At 38.8% G+C, this 16,680-nt stretch overlaps 1 protein-coding gene across 1 annotated transcript; it reads left to right on the top strand.

The window, feature by feature from the left end:
* The first annotated feature begins 117 nt into the window (after positions 1-117).
* Positions 118-16,634, top strand: IFT57 (intraflagellar transport 57). The gene is made up of 11 exons (XM_048966054.1): positions 118-372; positions 777-939; positions 1,790-1,908; positions 2,857-2,947; positions 6,779-6,847; positions 7,299-7,421; positions 11,590-11,661; positions 12,443-12,574; positions 13,529-13,591; positions 15,288-15,354; positions 16,399-16,634. Exons 1-11 carry the CDS (start codon positions 125-127, stop codon positions 16,575-16,577), a joined length of 1,326 nt encoding a protein of 441 aa, XP_048822011.1. The 5' UTR covers positions 118-124; the 3' UTR covers positions 16,578-16,634.
* The last annotated feature ends 46 nt before the right edge of the window (positions 16,635-16,680 follow it).

Here is a 16,680-nt window from a genome sequence, read left to right as displayed (position 1 = left end):
TTTCAGCTGACCTTTGCTCAGCTGAAAAACATCTGACAGGGAACCGCACATCCCGCTGTTTTCTCACCGCACGGTCACAGAGCAGCAACAACCCAGCCTTCCGCCGGCCCTGGGAGCTGATTCGATGGTGGCCTCATGCCGCCGCGCCTCCATTGAGGCGGTCGGTGATTGGCAGAGCCGGTTGCTTCGGCTACGGGAGGTGGCGTGGGGCTGCAAGATGGCGGAGCGGGATGACGATGGGACGGTAGTGGAGCGGGGCCCGGGTGCGGCTTACGCCGCTTTCGTGCTGATGGAGGAGCTGCTAGACAAGCTGAAGCTGCTGAGTTACGAGGAAGAGGCGCTGCGGCGCCACAACATGAGACCGCTCTCCAGGTGCCCCTCGAGCGCTCCCAGCGGGGCGGGACGGGCCGGCTGTGGGGACGTGCGGGCGCGTTTACGGGGACCAACTGCTGTGTGACTCAAGGGGCTGAATTCTCTTTAGGGCACGTCAGGTGTGGCAGCAGGCTACCTTACTCAACTCGGTTTGATCCCAAATAGGTGCAGTTTGTGTAGCTCGCGCAGTAGGTGGGAGTAAGTGGAAGAATTACTTCAGAAGCTCCTGGTCTGAGCTGTGCCAAGTGTAGGTACACCAACCTGTTGCCCATTTGGTAGCTGGGGAATGTGGGGAAAGTCAGTTTAAGAGTCTGTTTTCCTAGCCTGTGCTGGCTCATAACGCTATAATTGCTTCAGGAGCTCAAAATACCACTGTTTACCATTTTTTTCCACTTCTTAAACAGGCACTATTTTGCACTGCCCACTAATCCTGGTGAGCAGTTCTTCGTGTTCTGCACTCTTGCAGCTTGGCTGATCGCTAAAGCAGGACATCACTTTGAACAGCCTCAAGAATACGATGACCCCAATGCAATAATATCAAAGATACTCTCGGAACTGCGATCATTTGTAAGTGCTGAATGTGCTGTTTTTTTCAAGTGCATTTCAGACATAGATGTGACCTTCATAAATATCAGTAATAGCACATTTCCTGCCCTATTTGATTATCTTCTTAAGGGCTGGACAGATTTTTCCTATCTGCGTGTTTGTACAATGTTAATGAAGCCAAGTTATTAGAGATTTATACTGTCTGTACCTACTTGTTAGTTTTTTGACACTACAAAAATGGTCTTACGTTATTATATTTAGTTCTAATTAGTTTTGTTCCACAGTCTGTAAAAATGGATTTAATCAAGATTACTTCTTATAGTGCTACAAATGCTGTTCATTTGTAGTGGTGTAATTTACAAAGTTTGTCTTGGAAGTTTACACAATATGCACTTACTGTTCTGCTCCTGCCATAGTCAAAAGTGGAACTAAGTGCAAAGGAAGTATTTTTAAATTGTGTTTATGTTTTGAGATTCTCTGGAGAGACATCTGTAATAAATAAGGCAGTGTTTGTTTTTTGTTTTTTGTTTTTTTTAAAGCATAGGTTTAATCTCAGTACCTGGGTTCCTCTGTAGCTGATCTTACCTTTCCAGGATCTCACTTCTGTTCTTAACCATATTTTAGCTTCTCATTCTTCTGTTTTCTTCCTTTTACCATGTTCTTTAGGATTTCTACACTGCATCTATTCCTTGAGTTGTTTTGTTTTCCATTCCTGTTTCCTGACTGGAGCTCTGTTAGAGAATAATGTGAATTAACATTGGTAAAATCTTTTGGCACCATGAACACTTGGGTTTTAGTTCAAAAAATCTGGTTACTGCCTTGAAATAAAATTGACTGAATGAGTAGCCATTAGTAAATCTTTTTGTTTTAGGGAAGGCCTGTGGATTTTCCTCCCTCAAAATTGAAGTCGGGTTACGGAGAGCAAGCCTGTTATGTTCTTGATTGTTTAGCTGAAGAAGCCTTGAAATACAGTGGCTTTAGCTGGAAAAGGTATAGTACACTTGGAAGAATCCTCACATACGCATATTTTTCAACAAATATAAATGGTAGTTTTAAAGGGAGGTACACAAAATATCATATTGTCCAGAAAGGTTTTACTTAGTGTTTCATGAGGTGCAAAATTCAGCTAGGCTTGAAGCAATGGAATAAGGTGATTCCTAATGTCATTTCATGCAGCTTAGTCTTTTACCAGCAAGAGTGAGTTTGGGCTATCGGTAGATTAAGTTAATTGATAAAGATTTGACTGACTGATAGCCTCTTTTTGGTCCCTTTCTTGTGAGTAACTGCTTGTTAACCTAACAGTTGATTTGAAATGTTCTTGTATGTCTGTTTAGGTCCCATCAATCAGTAGCTAAATCCAGCTCTTTGGCTGGAAGTACACACCATGTGTGATCCTGTTACAAATAGAGTACTATAACTTGTGTCCTGAATCCAAAGGAAAACTTCACAGAAATCAGATGGCAAACAATTTCAAGTATATGACAATTTGTTGAAAAGTGCTTTTGATTTCATCCCCTCCTCTGTTGTGTTTTTAAATTGTATGGCAAGGTAATTTCTACCTTTGAAGTATGTTACTGATACCACTATTTAGTACACAAATTCCAAAATAAGCTAAAAATGAGTTTGTGGAGACTTGAAGTTTTGGAAGTTAGACCAAAGGAGAAAATGAATGAAAGCTTAATCCCCAGATGTCTTAGCGGTGTGAATACACCTTATTGCTTGGCCTGACTACTCATCCTCACTTTTAAGACAGTCTAAGGTAACCAAAGACTTTCAAGGCTGAGCATAAGTTAATTTGTTTAAGTGTGTGAGACAACCACTGTCTGTTCATATTCCACATTATTCATACTTCTTCTGAAATCTTCTGTTTGCTTGGGAGCAGCTCACTGAAGTATTTCCTATTTATTTTTGTCAGTACTTCTTTTGAACTTATTTCAGGCCAGTGTACCCAACAGATGAGCTGGAAGAAGAAGAAATAACAGAAGATGATATGGAATTAACACTTAATAAACTGGAAGAGGATGTTGCAGTAGGTTTGGCTATCTGTTTTATATTATATTAGTATTCATCAGCAGTGAAGTAATTTTCACTTGCTGTCCATTTTCTTTGGTTTTAAGAATCTACCAGCAGTTCCATTACCCTTCTTTCCTGTGTCCCTTGTTTTTGCTGCGTTGTTAGCTTCTCTGTGGGATAATTTCAGATAGAGTGGTTAACTCTTCAAGACAGAGCATTTGTTATTGTGTGGATTTATAATTAATATAAAGCGAAGCTGACTCAAACCATCTGTTAAAATTATGTGGAATTGTTTGTTTTCTACTGAAACAAGCTGTTGATGCTAAATGAAACCTGAAATAGCCCTTATTTACAGTATTGGCTAAAATTTGACCAGCTCTTTATTAATTGCTCACTATTGTTACTTACATCTCACTGCAAATAGGAAACAGTAACTTTGGCCTTAATCTTAAAATTAGTAAACAAAATAGATGGAGAAGAACTTCTGAGTATTTATTTAAGACACCTCTGAAGATCTAAGTAAAAGTCACAGCATTTCTTCTTTAGAGGCAGCTCATGGCTGTTCATCACTATGTATTGCTTGAATGGAATGTTAATCATCATCTGTTCTGACTGCAGAATAAGTCTCTTTATACTTTTTTTTTTTTCCAAAAAGATGGCAGTGCTTGAGGATCAACTCTTTTAACTATAATAATTACAATAATGCTGTCATGTCTATGAAACAGTCATTGAAATACTCCTGTAAATTCCAATATGCTTCTTGGACTTACTGGTGCATGGCAGAAATTGTTTCTTGCTGATTGACTTTCCCAGAGAATTATTTTTGTGAGAGTTGGAGTCTCCCTGTCTGTAAACTGTTGTTGTAATGTGATCACGAGTTCTTCATTTTCAGTCTTCTCAAAGCAAGTCTTTTTACTGCTGACTTAAAACTTTTCTGGAGAAGGAAGTTAGCTGAAGATGATCAAAGTGAAAATTACAAAAAGAAATTGGTTTTGCATCTGATTACTTCAAAATCTGACAGTTTTTTACAAAGTAAATGTAAACCAAAACCTGAGTATTGAAAAGTGTAAGTCTGGAAGTGCTTGTTTTCTTGGTCAGAAAGTTCATAGAATTGCAGGGGTTGGAAGGAACCTCTAGAGATCATTGAATCCAACCCCCTGCTAAAGCAGTTTCCTTGCAGTAGATTGCACATGTGGGCATCCATAAAGGTGTTGAATATCTCTGGAGGGGAGGACTCCACAACCTCTTTGGGCAGCCTCTGCCAGTGCTGTGTCACTGTTGGCAGTAAAGAACTTCCTTGTCTTAGTATGAAACTTCCTGTGCTCCAGTTTCTGCCTCTTGCCCATTGTTCTACTGCTCATCACGACTGAAAACAGAGTCCACCACCATCAACCTGACTCTTGTGCTTTCTATATTTATAAATAAGGATGAGATCCCATCTCATTCTTCTGCAAGTTGAACGGTCCCAGAATCCTCAGCCTTTTCTCATAAGGAAGATCACCAGGTCTTTAACCATCTGTGTCACCCTCTACTGGACCCTTCCTGTCCATTTTGAATGGATCATTGAATAGACAGATCTTCCTGTCTATTTTGAACTGGGGAGCCCAGTACTGGATGCAGTATTCCAGATGTGGCCTCACCAGGGCAGAGTAGGGGGAGAAGGATCATCTCCCTCACCCTGCTGGGGATGCTCTTCTTAATATCAGGATACCATTGGCCTTCTTGGCCACAAGAGTGCACTGCTGGCTCATGACCAGCTTGTTGTCCACCTGGATGCCCAGGTCCTTTACTGCAGTCATCAAGTTCTTCTCCACCCAACTCTCTAGTCTGTCCAGGTCTTGTTGAATGGCAGCACAACCTTCTAGTGTCAGTCACTCTTCCCAGCTTTGTATCATCAGCAAACTTGCTGATTCTATCTTTTCATACAGGTCACTGATGAAGATGTTGAACAAGACCAGACTTGGCACTTTCCCTTAGGGATCACCACTAGTTACAGGCCTCCACTGTGCCAGTGAACACAACCACGTGAGCTCTATTAATCAGCCAGTTCTCAGTCTACCCCACTGTCCACTCAGTTATCCTATATTTTCTAAGCTTTGTTACAAAGCTGTTGTGGAATTCTATGTCACATGCCCTGCTGAGGTCAACGTACACAGTATCCACAGCTCACCTCCTGTATACCCAGCTCGTCATGACATGGAAGGGTAACAGGTTGGTCAAGCACGATTTCTCCTTGGTGAATCCGCATTGACTGCTCCTGATTGCCTTCTCTGCCAATAGCTTGGAGGTAGCATGCAAAACAAGTTGTTCTGTCACCTTCACAGAGGCAGAGGTGAGGCTGACTAGCCTGTAGTTGCCAAGATCCTCCTTCTTGCCCTTTTTGAAGACTGGAGTGATTCAGTGTTCCACTGTTCAGGGACCTCTTCTGTTCTCCAAGACCTTTCAAAGTTTTGTGTGGGGAAAACAATTTTGTGCAGTCTTAAGGACTAGAAATACTAGACAGAAATGCCACAACTTCCCCATGTTTGTGTCCACATTTTTTAAGTCCTTGTGGAAAATCAAAGATCAGTTAGAATCAGAGTGCCAGTGTTGTTATAACAGGGCTCTGATTGTAGTCTCAATTTATATATGACAATACGAGACTGTAAGAGTTGAAGAGTTTGCTTCTCTTGTCATAGTTTTCTTAATTATTGTACTCTTTCCCCCATATTTTTATTAGCCAAGAAAAATTCCATCCTTGTATTCTTAATTTTTGTACCGTATGGAAGTATTGGGATGTGAGTATTAATGGTCTGGTTGCATTTTGAAGTCCAGCCAGAAAAGTTCTTGATGAATTCTGAGAACAATTGGAGACATTCTGTGTTACATATTTGACAAGCCTAAGAAATGTCAGCTGTTGGCTGAGAGCTATAAATGTGAAAACAGTCAACTGTCTGCTCTTTTCTGTGTCTTACTGACTGTTACATGGAGAAGTGGAGAGGAAACAGTTAACTAAAGCACAGTTTGTGCCCTTCAAAGAACTTCTGGATTGGGTCTTGGGTACTCCAGCCATTATTTTTACATCTAATGTGCTCTATTAGCTTTTCTACATTTCTTTGTTAGTAAAACCACCGAGCTAGGTTTATGCCAAGCAGATAACAACTCCTTGAAGCCTCTAATAATTATACAAGGATTAATCGTATGTATACATGTTCCCAATCTTGTTGCAGACTATATGTTGATATATCCCAGATGTATTATCCATAATTGAATTTAGTAGCATTTCCAGTAATTAAGTACTATTGATGAGTTGGATTGTTCTTCTAAATTAGATTATTCTGAATAAAATTGATGAGGATGACTAAGAAAGCCTGGTTCTGAGGAATTTGGTGAACAAACTGTAGCCAGCCCAAGAAAGTCTTCTCTGTTTAGCGCCTTAGTTCTAATCATTAGTTTTTTTGTTGTTGTTAACAATGGTGTTGTGGTCAAACATAGTCAAAACCTGTCTAAGGTACAAGAATAAGCTTATAGGTTTTTACTGTGTGGATCTTGAAAGGTTCTGCACTAAGGTGAGCATTATAGCAGCATTCATGATTTGTTTAGAAGGAATATGAATGCTGAAATTTGTCTTTGGTGGAAAAGATGAGGGCAGATTGATAAGTCAACTACAGAACTGCATAAGCATGAAGTGCATGGATGATAAAATGATGGATGAAGTAAATGCAAGCTCTGTTATCCAAAATTTTTCATGTCTTGTTTTGTTCCATAATTTGGAACGTAGTGCATATTTGCTCCTGTGAAGAAAAGTTTTGAAGAAAGATTGTGTGAAATAAATATTCACTGATGTCTCTTTGCAACATTGCTTAAGGAAGAAGAGTCAGATAATGAAGAAAACTTCATTGACCTGAATGTTCTGAAGGCACAAACATACAGATCAGTAAGTTGAAGTTGCTACCTGTCATTCCTTGCTACCTGTCATTCCTCTCTTTAGAGATTTTTACTTCTTCAGCAGAAATTTATTTCTGTTGAAGTCCAAAAATACATATACAGTCTGTGCTTGAGAAAAACATGCCAGCTGGAACACATCAGCTTATTTTAAAAGAAAACTGTATTTCTGGTTTCTAAATGGATATTGCTGCAAGATTGATATATTATAGTTCATCTTGATATACATTTCATTTTTTTGAATTCTAAATGTGCTGAAAAGATGTATTTCATTCCTAATATTTAAGAATTCAAAGAAAGACATTTAAAGATTCAGTTGTATCTGTAGTTCTAGTGGATATATGCATACTTCTGAATATGAATGCTGTGAGCCATTGTAACTTGATAGTTGTTGCTGAGTATAAAAATTATGTTTTGTATTAAAATTCGTGGGTTTCATGCAGGATGTGAAAGAATCCACAAAACAAGAAGAAATCTTGCTGTCCACAACAGATGCAGCAGAGTGGAATCTGGAAGTGGAACGTGTGCTTCCACAGCTGAAAGTTACAGTCAGGACTGACAATAAGGTTTGTGAGAGTGGATTTTCACATGCATGCATGGTGATTAAAGTGCACTTTGAATCAGCAGTGTTATTTTTCTATTTCCATTTTTTTCTTCTTTTGTCATGCCAGGAATTAAACCATGTAAATCACAGGCTTTCCAATGCTATCTTCTCTGAACCTTTGTCACTTACTTTGAAGCTAGAAGCAATAATTTTCAATAGGGTGTTTTCCAGTGTTATGTAAGAACAGTGACTGCTTCTAGCTTTATTTCTGTGGAAACTTCTTAAATCATTAAACATTTCTGAAAAATTATGCCTTCAGTTTAGCAGCTATTAAAGCATTTCCTAGAAGAAAAGAAGCTTCTTACCTTGTAACTGTTTTATTTTTTTTTTCAACCACTTAAAAGGTTGATTTCAGAGAATTCATCTTGCTGAACTTTAGATTATGTAAAGTAGGTCTGTACCTCTGATCTAGTCATTACATTTCCTTGTGTTTAATGAAAAGAAGTGCATTTTCAGTTTAATTTTATTAACCTATCCAGATAGCTACCTCAAGATGAAATTTATCATTTCTTAGAAATGTGTTTTTCTTACCATAATCTATTCCAAGGAATCTAGAATGAGCAGCTCAGAAACACGTCTGTTTTTGACACATCAGAGTCCAATACTAGAATGTATTCTTCACATTACCACAAGCATTCTTTTTGCATAGCCCGCATAGATGAGTGCAGTATTGAACCTGTGTGTTGGTAGTGGCCCAGCTGGTTGAGGTGGTGGAGCAACCTACAGTGATGCAGAATTCAGTGGAGGATAATTATCTTGCCCAAAATAGACTAAACTCTCAACTCTGTGAAAATGCCCTGCCTGTCTGTACTGCATTCTTCTAAGTGAAGAATCTCCTGGTTTGAGTCACTGTGCTCTGGCTTGCTAAGGCAAGCTTGTTACAGATAACGTGGTGGTTGATTCTCAAAGGAAGAAATTAAAGCTTAATGAAGACATACATAGAAAATGAAAGCCACTGAGATTTGCTATCTTCCAAATTAACACACTGTTCCTTGATTTTAAGCAATGTGTCAAAATGAATATGAAAAGAGGATTCTTCTTTTTCTAGCTTGTGTACTTTAATGCTTTTAGAAATAACTTAAAAGAAGTTGGTGGAGGGTTTGGAGCACAAGTCTCATAGGAAACGGCTGAGGGAACTGGGATTGTTTTGTCTGGAGAAGAAGAGGCTCAGGGGAGATCGTATCGCTTTCTACAATTCTCTGAAAGGAGGTTATAGAGAGGTGGGGATCAGCCACTTCTCCCAGTTAGCTAGTGATGGGATGAGAGGTGATGGCCTTAAGTTGTAGCAGGGGAAGTTCAGGTTGGATATTACGAAGAAATATTTCTCAAAAAGAGTAGTGGTGCATTGGAACAGGCTGGCCAGGGAAGCGGTGGAGTCACCTTCCCTGGAGTTGTTCAAGAAAAGGGTAAACGTGGCATGTGGTTTGGTGGGCACGGTGGTGATGGGTTGATAGTTGGACTAGATGACATTCTGTAAGAAAAGCCTCGTATTGGTTATGTGAACTGTGCATGCATATTTGATACCAGGAGAGGTTAATGGTTTAATTGGCAACATAGAAATGGAAACTTATTTTTAAGGTCCTAGGCAGGGGTGGGAGGTGTGTGTGTGTGGGGGTATATATGTTGTAAGTCTGCAAAATTTGGCAAATTAATAGCAGTTGTCACCAGACCAGCAAAAAGATCTTGAGTTGCTGCAAACTTAAAACTCAACACGTAGTGTAAGCACATTTCTCTACTAGCTTTTGTTTTAATTCTGAAGAGAATAGTGGGCAGCAGCACAGTTCTAGACAGCAAGTGAAATCTCATAGGCTGAACAGCTGTTGGAGATGCTCAGCTGTGCTCATATGTGATAGAGACAGAGGCACCACTAGTGCTGTGGTAGTTATACGCATTTAAAGCCAGTGGAACTGCTTTTGATTGAATGATGGCATGTGTTTAAGTGTGCAGCTCTGCCAAATCAGGATCCGTTTTGTTCCTGTCAAAAATGGTCCCATCTTTCAGGAGCACAGAACCTGGAAATTTGTCTTGCTCAGGTGCTCTCCCTTGGACAAGCATACCGACCTGCACTGGCTTATGTGTGGCCAGCCTCTCTATTCCCCAGGGAACCTCTTCCAGGGCCCCACCGCCCTCTGAGCAGACCCTGTCCCTAACCCCCAGCTGCCCCTCCCCTGACACAGCTCCATATCATTCCCTCTGGCCCTGTTGCTGTCACACAGAGCAGACCTCAGCGCTGCTCCTTTATTCCCCTTGTGAGGGACTGCAGGTGCCATGAGGCTTCCTCTTCTGCTCTACACTGAACTAACTAAGAAATCTTAGCCTCTCATTTGCCTTGCCCTTCAGACCCTTCCCTTCTCTGATAGTTTGTTCTTATATTGTGGTGCTCAAAACTGTACATAGTGCTTGAGATGAGGCTTAGGAGAGCTGTGCCTGATGCACCTCAGGATACAGTTGGCTCTTTGGGTTGCCATGGCACACAGTTGACTCAGATTCCACTTGCTGTAAGCCAGAACTTCCAGACCCCATTCTGCAGAACTGTTCTCCAGCCTCTCACCCCCCAGTCTGTACATATATATACCCAGGGCTGCCCTGTCCCAGGTCCAGAATCTGGCACTTGCTCTTGTTAAACTTCATGTGGTTGGTGATTGCCCAGATCACTGTGAGTATCTCTCTGCTAGGTCTCTGTGCCCTTGAGAAGTTTCTTCCCAGTCTCCTTGTTTTGCACACTGCTTTAGCAGCTTGCAGAGTTGCACCAACCCTTGCTGCTAATGCCTGGGATTTACAGGTTTGCATTCTTATCAGTTGGAAGGTGAAGTTGTGTCCTCTTTGAAGTGTTGTCTGAAGTTTCTCGATAGCAGACTGGTTAGTGTGATTGATCATGTTTGCTTCTTTTCAGTATCTCTTACTGTTTTTCTGACAAGTTTGTGTCACTGTGTTGTTTGTTCCCTCCCCTTTTTCTTTTTCATCCCCTTTAGATGAGGTCCTCAATTGAATGATATTACTGAAGTGAATTTTCATGTGTTCTGCATATCCATTAGTGTAACTGGCAAGATGTTTGTTACCTCTTTGTTACTAAAGAGGCTTGTGCCTCTTTGTTTTGCTTCCCCCTTTTCTTTATTGTCCTATTTGACAAGGTCCTTGATCAGGTAATCTTACTGAAGCAAACGTTGTCTTCCATACCTATACCCATACCCTTACAGTACCTACTTTACAAGGAAGTATCCTAGGGTTTGATTTCAGGTGATGGAGTTTTGTTAACATCAGTTTTCTTATCATGTAGACCAGAACAGTGCCAAGTGTTTAAAAACCTTGACAGTCTTTTTTTCTTTTTTTTTTTTTAAAAACATTTTCAGAAACACAATGCTGAAATAGAGATAATTCTGCAGTGCTTCTGCTTTGTTTTGAACTCACAGTTTGCAGCTGTGCTCTGGGTATGAGAGGCATAGAATGTCTGCATTGATAAGCATAAATTGTGATAAATGTTGAGAAATGGAATTGATTTCTAAGTAACAGGTGCCTATCTGTCAAGTTGAAATAGCAGCTTTTTCTCATTCTCCGTACCTAAATCCATGTGTGTTTCCTATGACAGAGCAGGTGCAAATAATTATCCCCATTCCAGTCTTGTCCCAGTGTTGAAAACAAGCTCAGTTATTCCTGCCTATTTAATTTCTTTCTGTTTTTATGGTAACAGTTGGGGTTAAGTAGGAAGAAAAGATCTGATAGTCTGGAAGTTGTAGTCGTTGGGTAGTTGAAGCATGCTTGTTCTCTAAGAACAAGCGGAGCTAGTGCGTCTGTAGTCAGTATTTTCAACATTTGTGCCTGTAGTGATTTCTTGGAGAAACACTCTCATGAAGATCAATCAGACTGTAAAATATAGCTACTGTGGTATTAGTGAGGAGGTCAGTGTTTGTTTATGGGTCTGAGTGTCACATCGGGACATTTAGGAGATCAATGAACTATGTCACGCTGTGCCAATGCATCTAGATATCAGGATGTCAGTGAAAGAATCATATATGCTAGTAGTAGTATGTATGAGAACTCACCCTGTTTTGCATACCAGTATTTGTTTAGTAACGAGAGAAACATAAAAGCTGTATTTACTCATCTTTTACTTCATGGCATCCTGTTTTTAGGATTGGAGGATCCATGTAGATCAAATGCATCAACATAAGGATGGAATTGAATCTTCTTTGAAAGAAACTAGGGTATGTATTATGTGCAGAATATTTCACTGGTCTGCTAGTACCTCTATTTTGTTTTTCATTTTATATGCCTCCGTTTTATTTCTTCATTTTAATTATAATAATGTAAAACTCAAAAGGGAGATGTGATAATGATGATTACAGATAATGGCACTGGCAAAAGATCTTGCTCACAACAGAGTCATATATGTTAACAAGGATGTAAATGTTCATTAATGTGTCATATTACTTTGCCCTCTGTTTTCAATATGTTATAAATACAGAGAGCAAAATGATATGACATAAACTGAAAATAACATCTAATTAAAAAAAAAAAAAAAAAAGTTCTCGAATACTCTTGCTAGAATAATTTACCAGCATTGACATTTGTAATTATTTGGGGAAGGATACTGAGAGAGTGGCGAAGTGCTGCAACAGGCTGCTTAGAGGTTGTGGATGCCCTGTCCCTGGAGATGTGTAAGGCCAGGTGAGGTGGAGTACTGGGTAGTCTGATGTAGTGGTTGGCAACCCTGCCTGTGGCAGAGGGCTGCAGCTTTACGATCCTTGGGGTTCCTTCCAACCCAAGCCATTCTGTGATTGAAGGAATTGGTAGAATTTGAAATACGTGTTGTGGCACTGGGAAAAAAGACATTAAGACCATTTATTCACTGGTCAGACACAACATTTCTGTACTATTTTTCGCTATTACTTGTAGCATTCCGTATCCTTTCTTAATTACAGGACCATTTTAATACTCTTTGGGTAATGTCTGTATGTTGTCAACCCACACAATATGATTTTTTAGGGCTACCTTGACAAATTCCATAATGAAATCAGCCGAACGTTGGAAAAGATCAATAGCAGGGAAAAGTACATCAACAATCAGTTGGAGCATTTGATTCAAGAATACCGTTCAGCACAAGCCTTGCTGAGTGAGGTAATGCACTGATCTGTCTCTTCCTTGTCTAATATTAACGTGAGGGTAAAGACAAAGAATCAGAGGGGTTGTCTGTGAATTCTTCTTTTGGATATAAAGCATGGGAAATGCTGATTGGCTGTCAAATTATATAGTTTTTAAGCTAAATTAGCAATTTTTATTCAAGTATTCTACAAGGGAAATTAAATGTTTTCTTGCCTGAATATTATGTAAATCGGCTGCCACAATCTTGAGCAGCTAGTAAATTGCTGGTTCTGCTTTCCCTATGAAGTTCACACATCTGTGATGAGTGAAAAAGCTACAGCTTCAGTTCAGCATTCATCTCTTACGTTGATTACTCATGCTAACTTGCACAAAGCTCTCTGATTACTTGTTTACTTCATTTATTTTTTATGCCAATAGGCTAATGCTTGAGAATCTTTTTGATTCTTTAGTTAGCAGGCCTGTGTAAGCTACCAGTTGGTTAGCTCTCCTATTTGAGGGCTTGACTATAAAATCAGACTAGCAGGGTTTGACCTCTGTGCTTTCTGCTTGTCTTGCTGTTAAACGTCAAGACAGTAACTTACTAAATAGAAAGAAGCCTTCTGGGTTTCGGGATTCTAAGTCTACCAGGAAACCTGCTTCTTACTCTTAGCATTAGGGCTGCCACTTACAACTTCTAAAACTGCTTTCCTGTTTTGAATGACGGTCACTGCATAGGCTGATGTCTTCAAGTCTTTCCTTGTATTTGTAGTGCTGTAAATGTCATTGTGATTTCATGGGAGAATTTCCAGAATTGGGACATGTTAAAGCAAATTTTGGTGTTCTCTCTGAAAAATTCACATTATTAATTATTAAAGATTAATTGTTATTAATGATTCTGCTGTTCGAATTTTAGAAACCCACTTTATTAAGTAGATACTGAAGAGTCTGGGATACAAGCATCTCTTCAGTGAAAAATGTGTTTCTTTGCAGGCTAAGGAGAAGTATCAGGAGGGAAGTGGAGGAGTAACTGAAAGGATTAGAGTCCTTTCTGAGGTAAAACACATCTTCACATTATTTTTTCCTTCCTTGAATAAATCATTGGAGAATTGACATCTAACATTCCCAGATTTATGAACTGAGCTCTTCCTGATATGTTGTGTTAAAATTTATTATGTTCTTTCAGTGAGAACAGATTAACCTGGCCCCTAAATTTTAAACTGAGGTTGCTATTGCTTTTTGATTTCTGAATTTGGACAAACTATTATGAGCTCTAAATTTCACCAGTTTGTGAAACAGTGAAAATATTCTGCATTTCATAACTTGTCTCCTAGAATTATTGAAGATTAATGTACTCATGTCCATAAATTCTTCGGAATTCTAATACCAATCAAATTATATTAATACCTAAAACTGTTTAATCAATGGTTTGACAAATTTAAGAAAAAACTCCTAATTGCCTTAACAGGTGGACTGTTTCAATCTGTTTTCACTTAGATTTACTGCTAGATTTGCAAATATTTCTACACTTTGTGCAGTTCAGATTTTTTTTTTTTAATGATTCTCTTATTTGACTCTTTAGTCAAATATTGCATTTACTGTGCACTTACTGCACTTTATTAGATGCTAAAGGATCTGGAATGGTAACGTAAAATAGATCACACCATAAGAATATGATGGAAAATGTACAGTAGACTTGAGATTTTTTTTTAATGTAATAATAGTCACAGAAGTTTAACAAGGGTTTTTTAGCAAGGAATTCTTAGTGTGGCATTTGTACTATTAGCCCTTCTTTCTGTTTGATTCTCAAGGAAGTTGACTTCAGGTTTACTTGCATGATCTTTTTTACCTTAATAAAAAAAAAAAAAGTTGATTATTAAAGAAATATGTTACGAGTTGGTGGCCTTTGAAATATATTGATGCAGCAGTACATATCTGACCTAAACTAGGCTCATTGGATGTAACTCCTGATCTGCTTTCTAATCTAGAAAGGATTAAAATTTAATTTCATGGAATCAAATCTCAGCCTTCTTGGCAATATAAGTACCACTGCAGGTATGCAATGAAAGTGCAGCCATGTTTTTTTGTTGTTGCTGTTTAATGGAAGGGCTTACTGAAGCCTTAATGAAAGGCCATTTTTATAATGGCCTTTTTTATACAGACAAAAAATAATAGGTTGTTATCTACATTCTGCCTTGGAATATAGTTGCTTTGTCATCAACAAAGGCAAACTGGTCGATAGTCAGTGTTGAAATGTATTTTTATTCTTCACGCATGGATTCACATGTGCCAGTGCCAGTAGGCTTGCCTGCTGCACCATCATTTGCTGCAGTGCTATTTCTCGTTGTTTTTTTTTTTTTGGTCACCTGCCAAAGTCCTGCCACTATTAGAAGGGCATTTTTAATAGTGATTTGGTAAATCTTGGTCTGTGAGGATAATGGTTCTTTTCTCCCATCCACTCTGCAGCAATGTTTGCACTTTGTTTTTATTGGTTATGGATCCTCAGTAACGTTTCTGTTTGGCTGATGTTCTGCCATAGGATTTATAACATCTATGTTTCAAAAGGCTAATGAAAATTTTCCTAATGTTTGTTTGTTTGTTTGTTTTTCCCCAAACAATAAGAAAAATTCCTCTTTTTACAACAAGACAGACGCTTTTTTTCAACTGACATGTTTATTCAGGAGGGAGTTTTAGATTTCTTTTTAACTTTTTATTCATCCGGTTTAATGAATAAAAAAATCTCTAATTAAAGATTACAGAAGTTTTAGAGAAAGTGAAGCAGGAAACAGAAGAGAAAGGAAGCAGTATGACTGATGGCAGTAAGTATGGTTTTGCCTCAAACTATCCACCCAATTTCTCAGTGACAGATGCATCATTGGTACTGTGTGGAAAAAATAACCAGAAATGAGTGACAAGTCTAAAATATCCATATTAAGATTTTAAAAGATGTCTAAGAAAATTAGGCATCTTACCCTCTTCAAAAATGTTATGCAAGTCTGTAGAAGGTTCAAATTATTTTACTCTCAAATCACTACTGAGAGTAAGTATTGGAATTCCCTCACTAATGCTAGTGGAAATGGGTGAGAAAATTAATTTTGGTGCTGAAGTCTGCATTTTTTAATATCTAAAACTATGTACTGAGAATTTGGTGTAATTTTTCCTGATAAATTCATTCTTTGGCAGACGTTACAAGTACTAATGCAGAAGTGAGTAGAAGTGAATAACAAGGCGAAATGTGCAAGCTGTATCTGTATTTTATTGTAACCACTATGGCTAACTGACTTAAGTGATTGTAAGTGTTACTGTGTAAAGAAATTTTGTTCAGTGTTCTTGAGTGAAAGAGCTACTCAACTACCTCTCAGCACCTTAACTGTACTGTGACGTGGTCAAGGATCAGGATAAACTCTAGAGCCCAGAATTATAAGGAGCTGTGTGATGTGTCAGCAGCATCCATAAAGTGATATTAGTGGGAAGTGATGGGTTACAAATAAGGTATGGAGCACAGAACATTTCAGTAGATTTTCACAGGTAAAATAGCCTCCTGCTGAGGGTGTCTTCAGTTCCCTACAAAACCCCAAGTCAGATGTGAGGGTGAGGCTTTTAGCTGAGCAAAACACATCACTGGTAAACCAAGCTTAATGATTATGCACATCTTTATGCAGATCTCAGCTGTTGAGAAGACAGTAAAATTTGACTGCCATTTCTATCTTTAAAGCATAATGTATCAGTTCAATCATGACTTTAAAGTAGAACATGCTTTTGTTCAATCACTTTTTCGATTTTAAGGAGTGAATTGTAGAATGTAATGCTTCTGTGTTAAATCACCTGACACCAAGTTGCACTATTTATCTTTTCTCGGACAGCTCCTTTGGTGAGGATTAAACAGGCCTTAACAAAACTGAAGCAAGAAACCATTCAGATGGACATTCAAATTGGTGTCATGGAACACACGTTGCTTCAGTCAAAGCTTAAAGAGAAATCCAATATGACCAGAGATATGAATGCAGCAATGATACCAGAAGATACAATAGGTGCCTACTGAAATTGTTTGGAGCTGACTTGGTTTGCCCAAAATAAAGTTTTCTACTGTTTGCTTTTTTGGTAGTGTGGTGGTTTTCTTTTTGTTTGGAGAGAGTGATGGGTTG

This window comes from Lagopus muta, chromosome 1 (assembly GCF_023343835.1).
Source record: "Lagopus muta isolate bLagMut1 chromosome 1, bLagMut1 primary, whole genome shotgun sequence".
In the NCBI taxonomy this organism is placed as follows: domain Eukaryota; kingdom Metazoa; phylum Chordata; class Aves; order Galliformes; family Phasianidae; genus Lagopus; species Lagopus muta.
This window is presented reverse-complemented; position numbering and strand designations above follow the sequence as displayed.

Bases quoted from the DNA above. Each gene is read 5' to 3' on its own strand.
- IFT57 (XM_048966054.1), top strand. From the start codon at position 125: ATGGTGGCCTCATGCCGCCGCGCCTCCATTGAGGCGGTCGGTGATTGG. The intron at 2,948-6,778 runs GTAGGTTTGGCT...ACATTGCTTAAG, and splicing joins AACTGGAAGAGGATGTTGCA to GAAGAAGAGTCAGATAATGA. The intron at 7,422-11,589 runs GTTTGTGAGAGT...TCCTGTTTTTAG, and splicing joins CAGTCAGGACTGACAATAAG to GATTGGAGGATCCATGTAGA.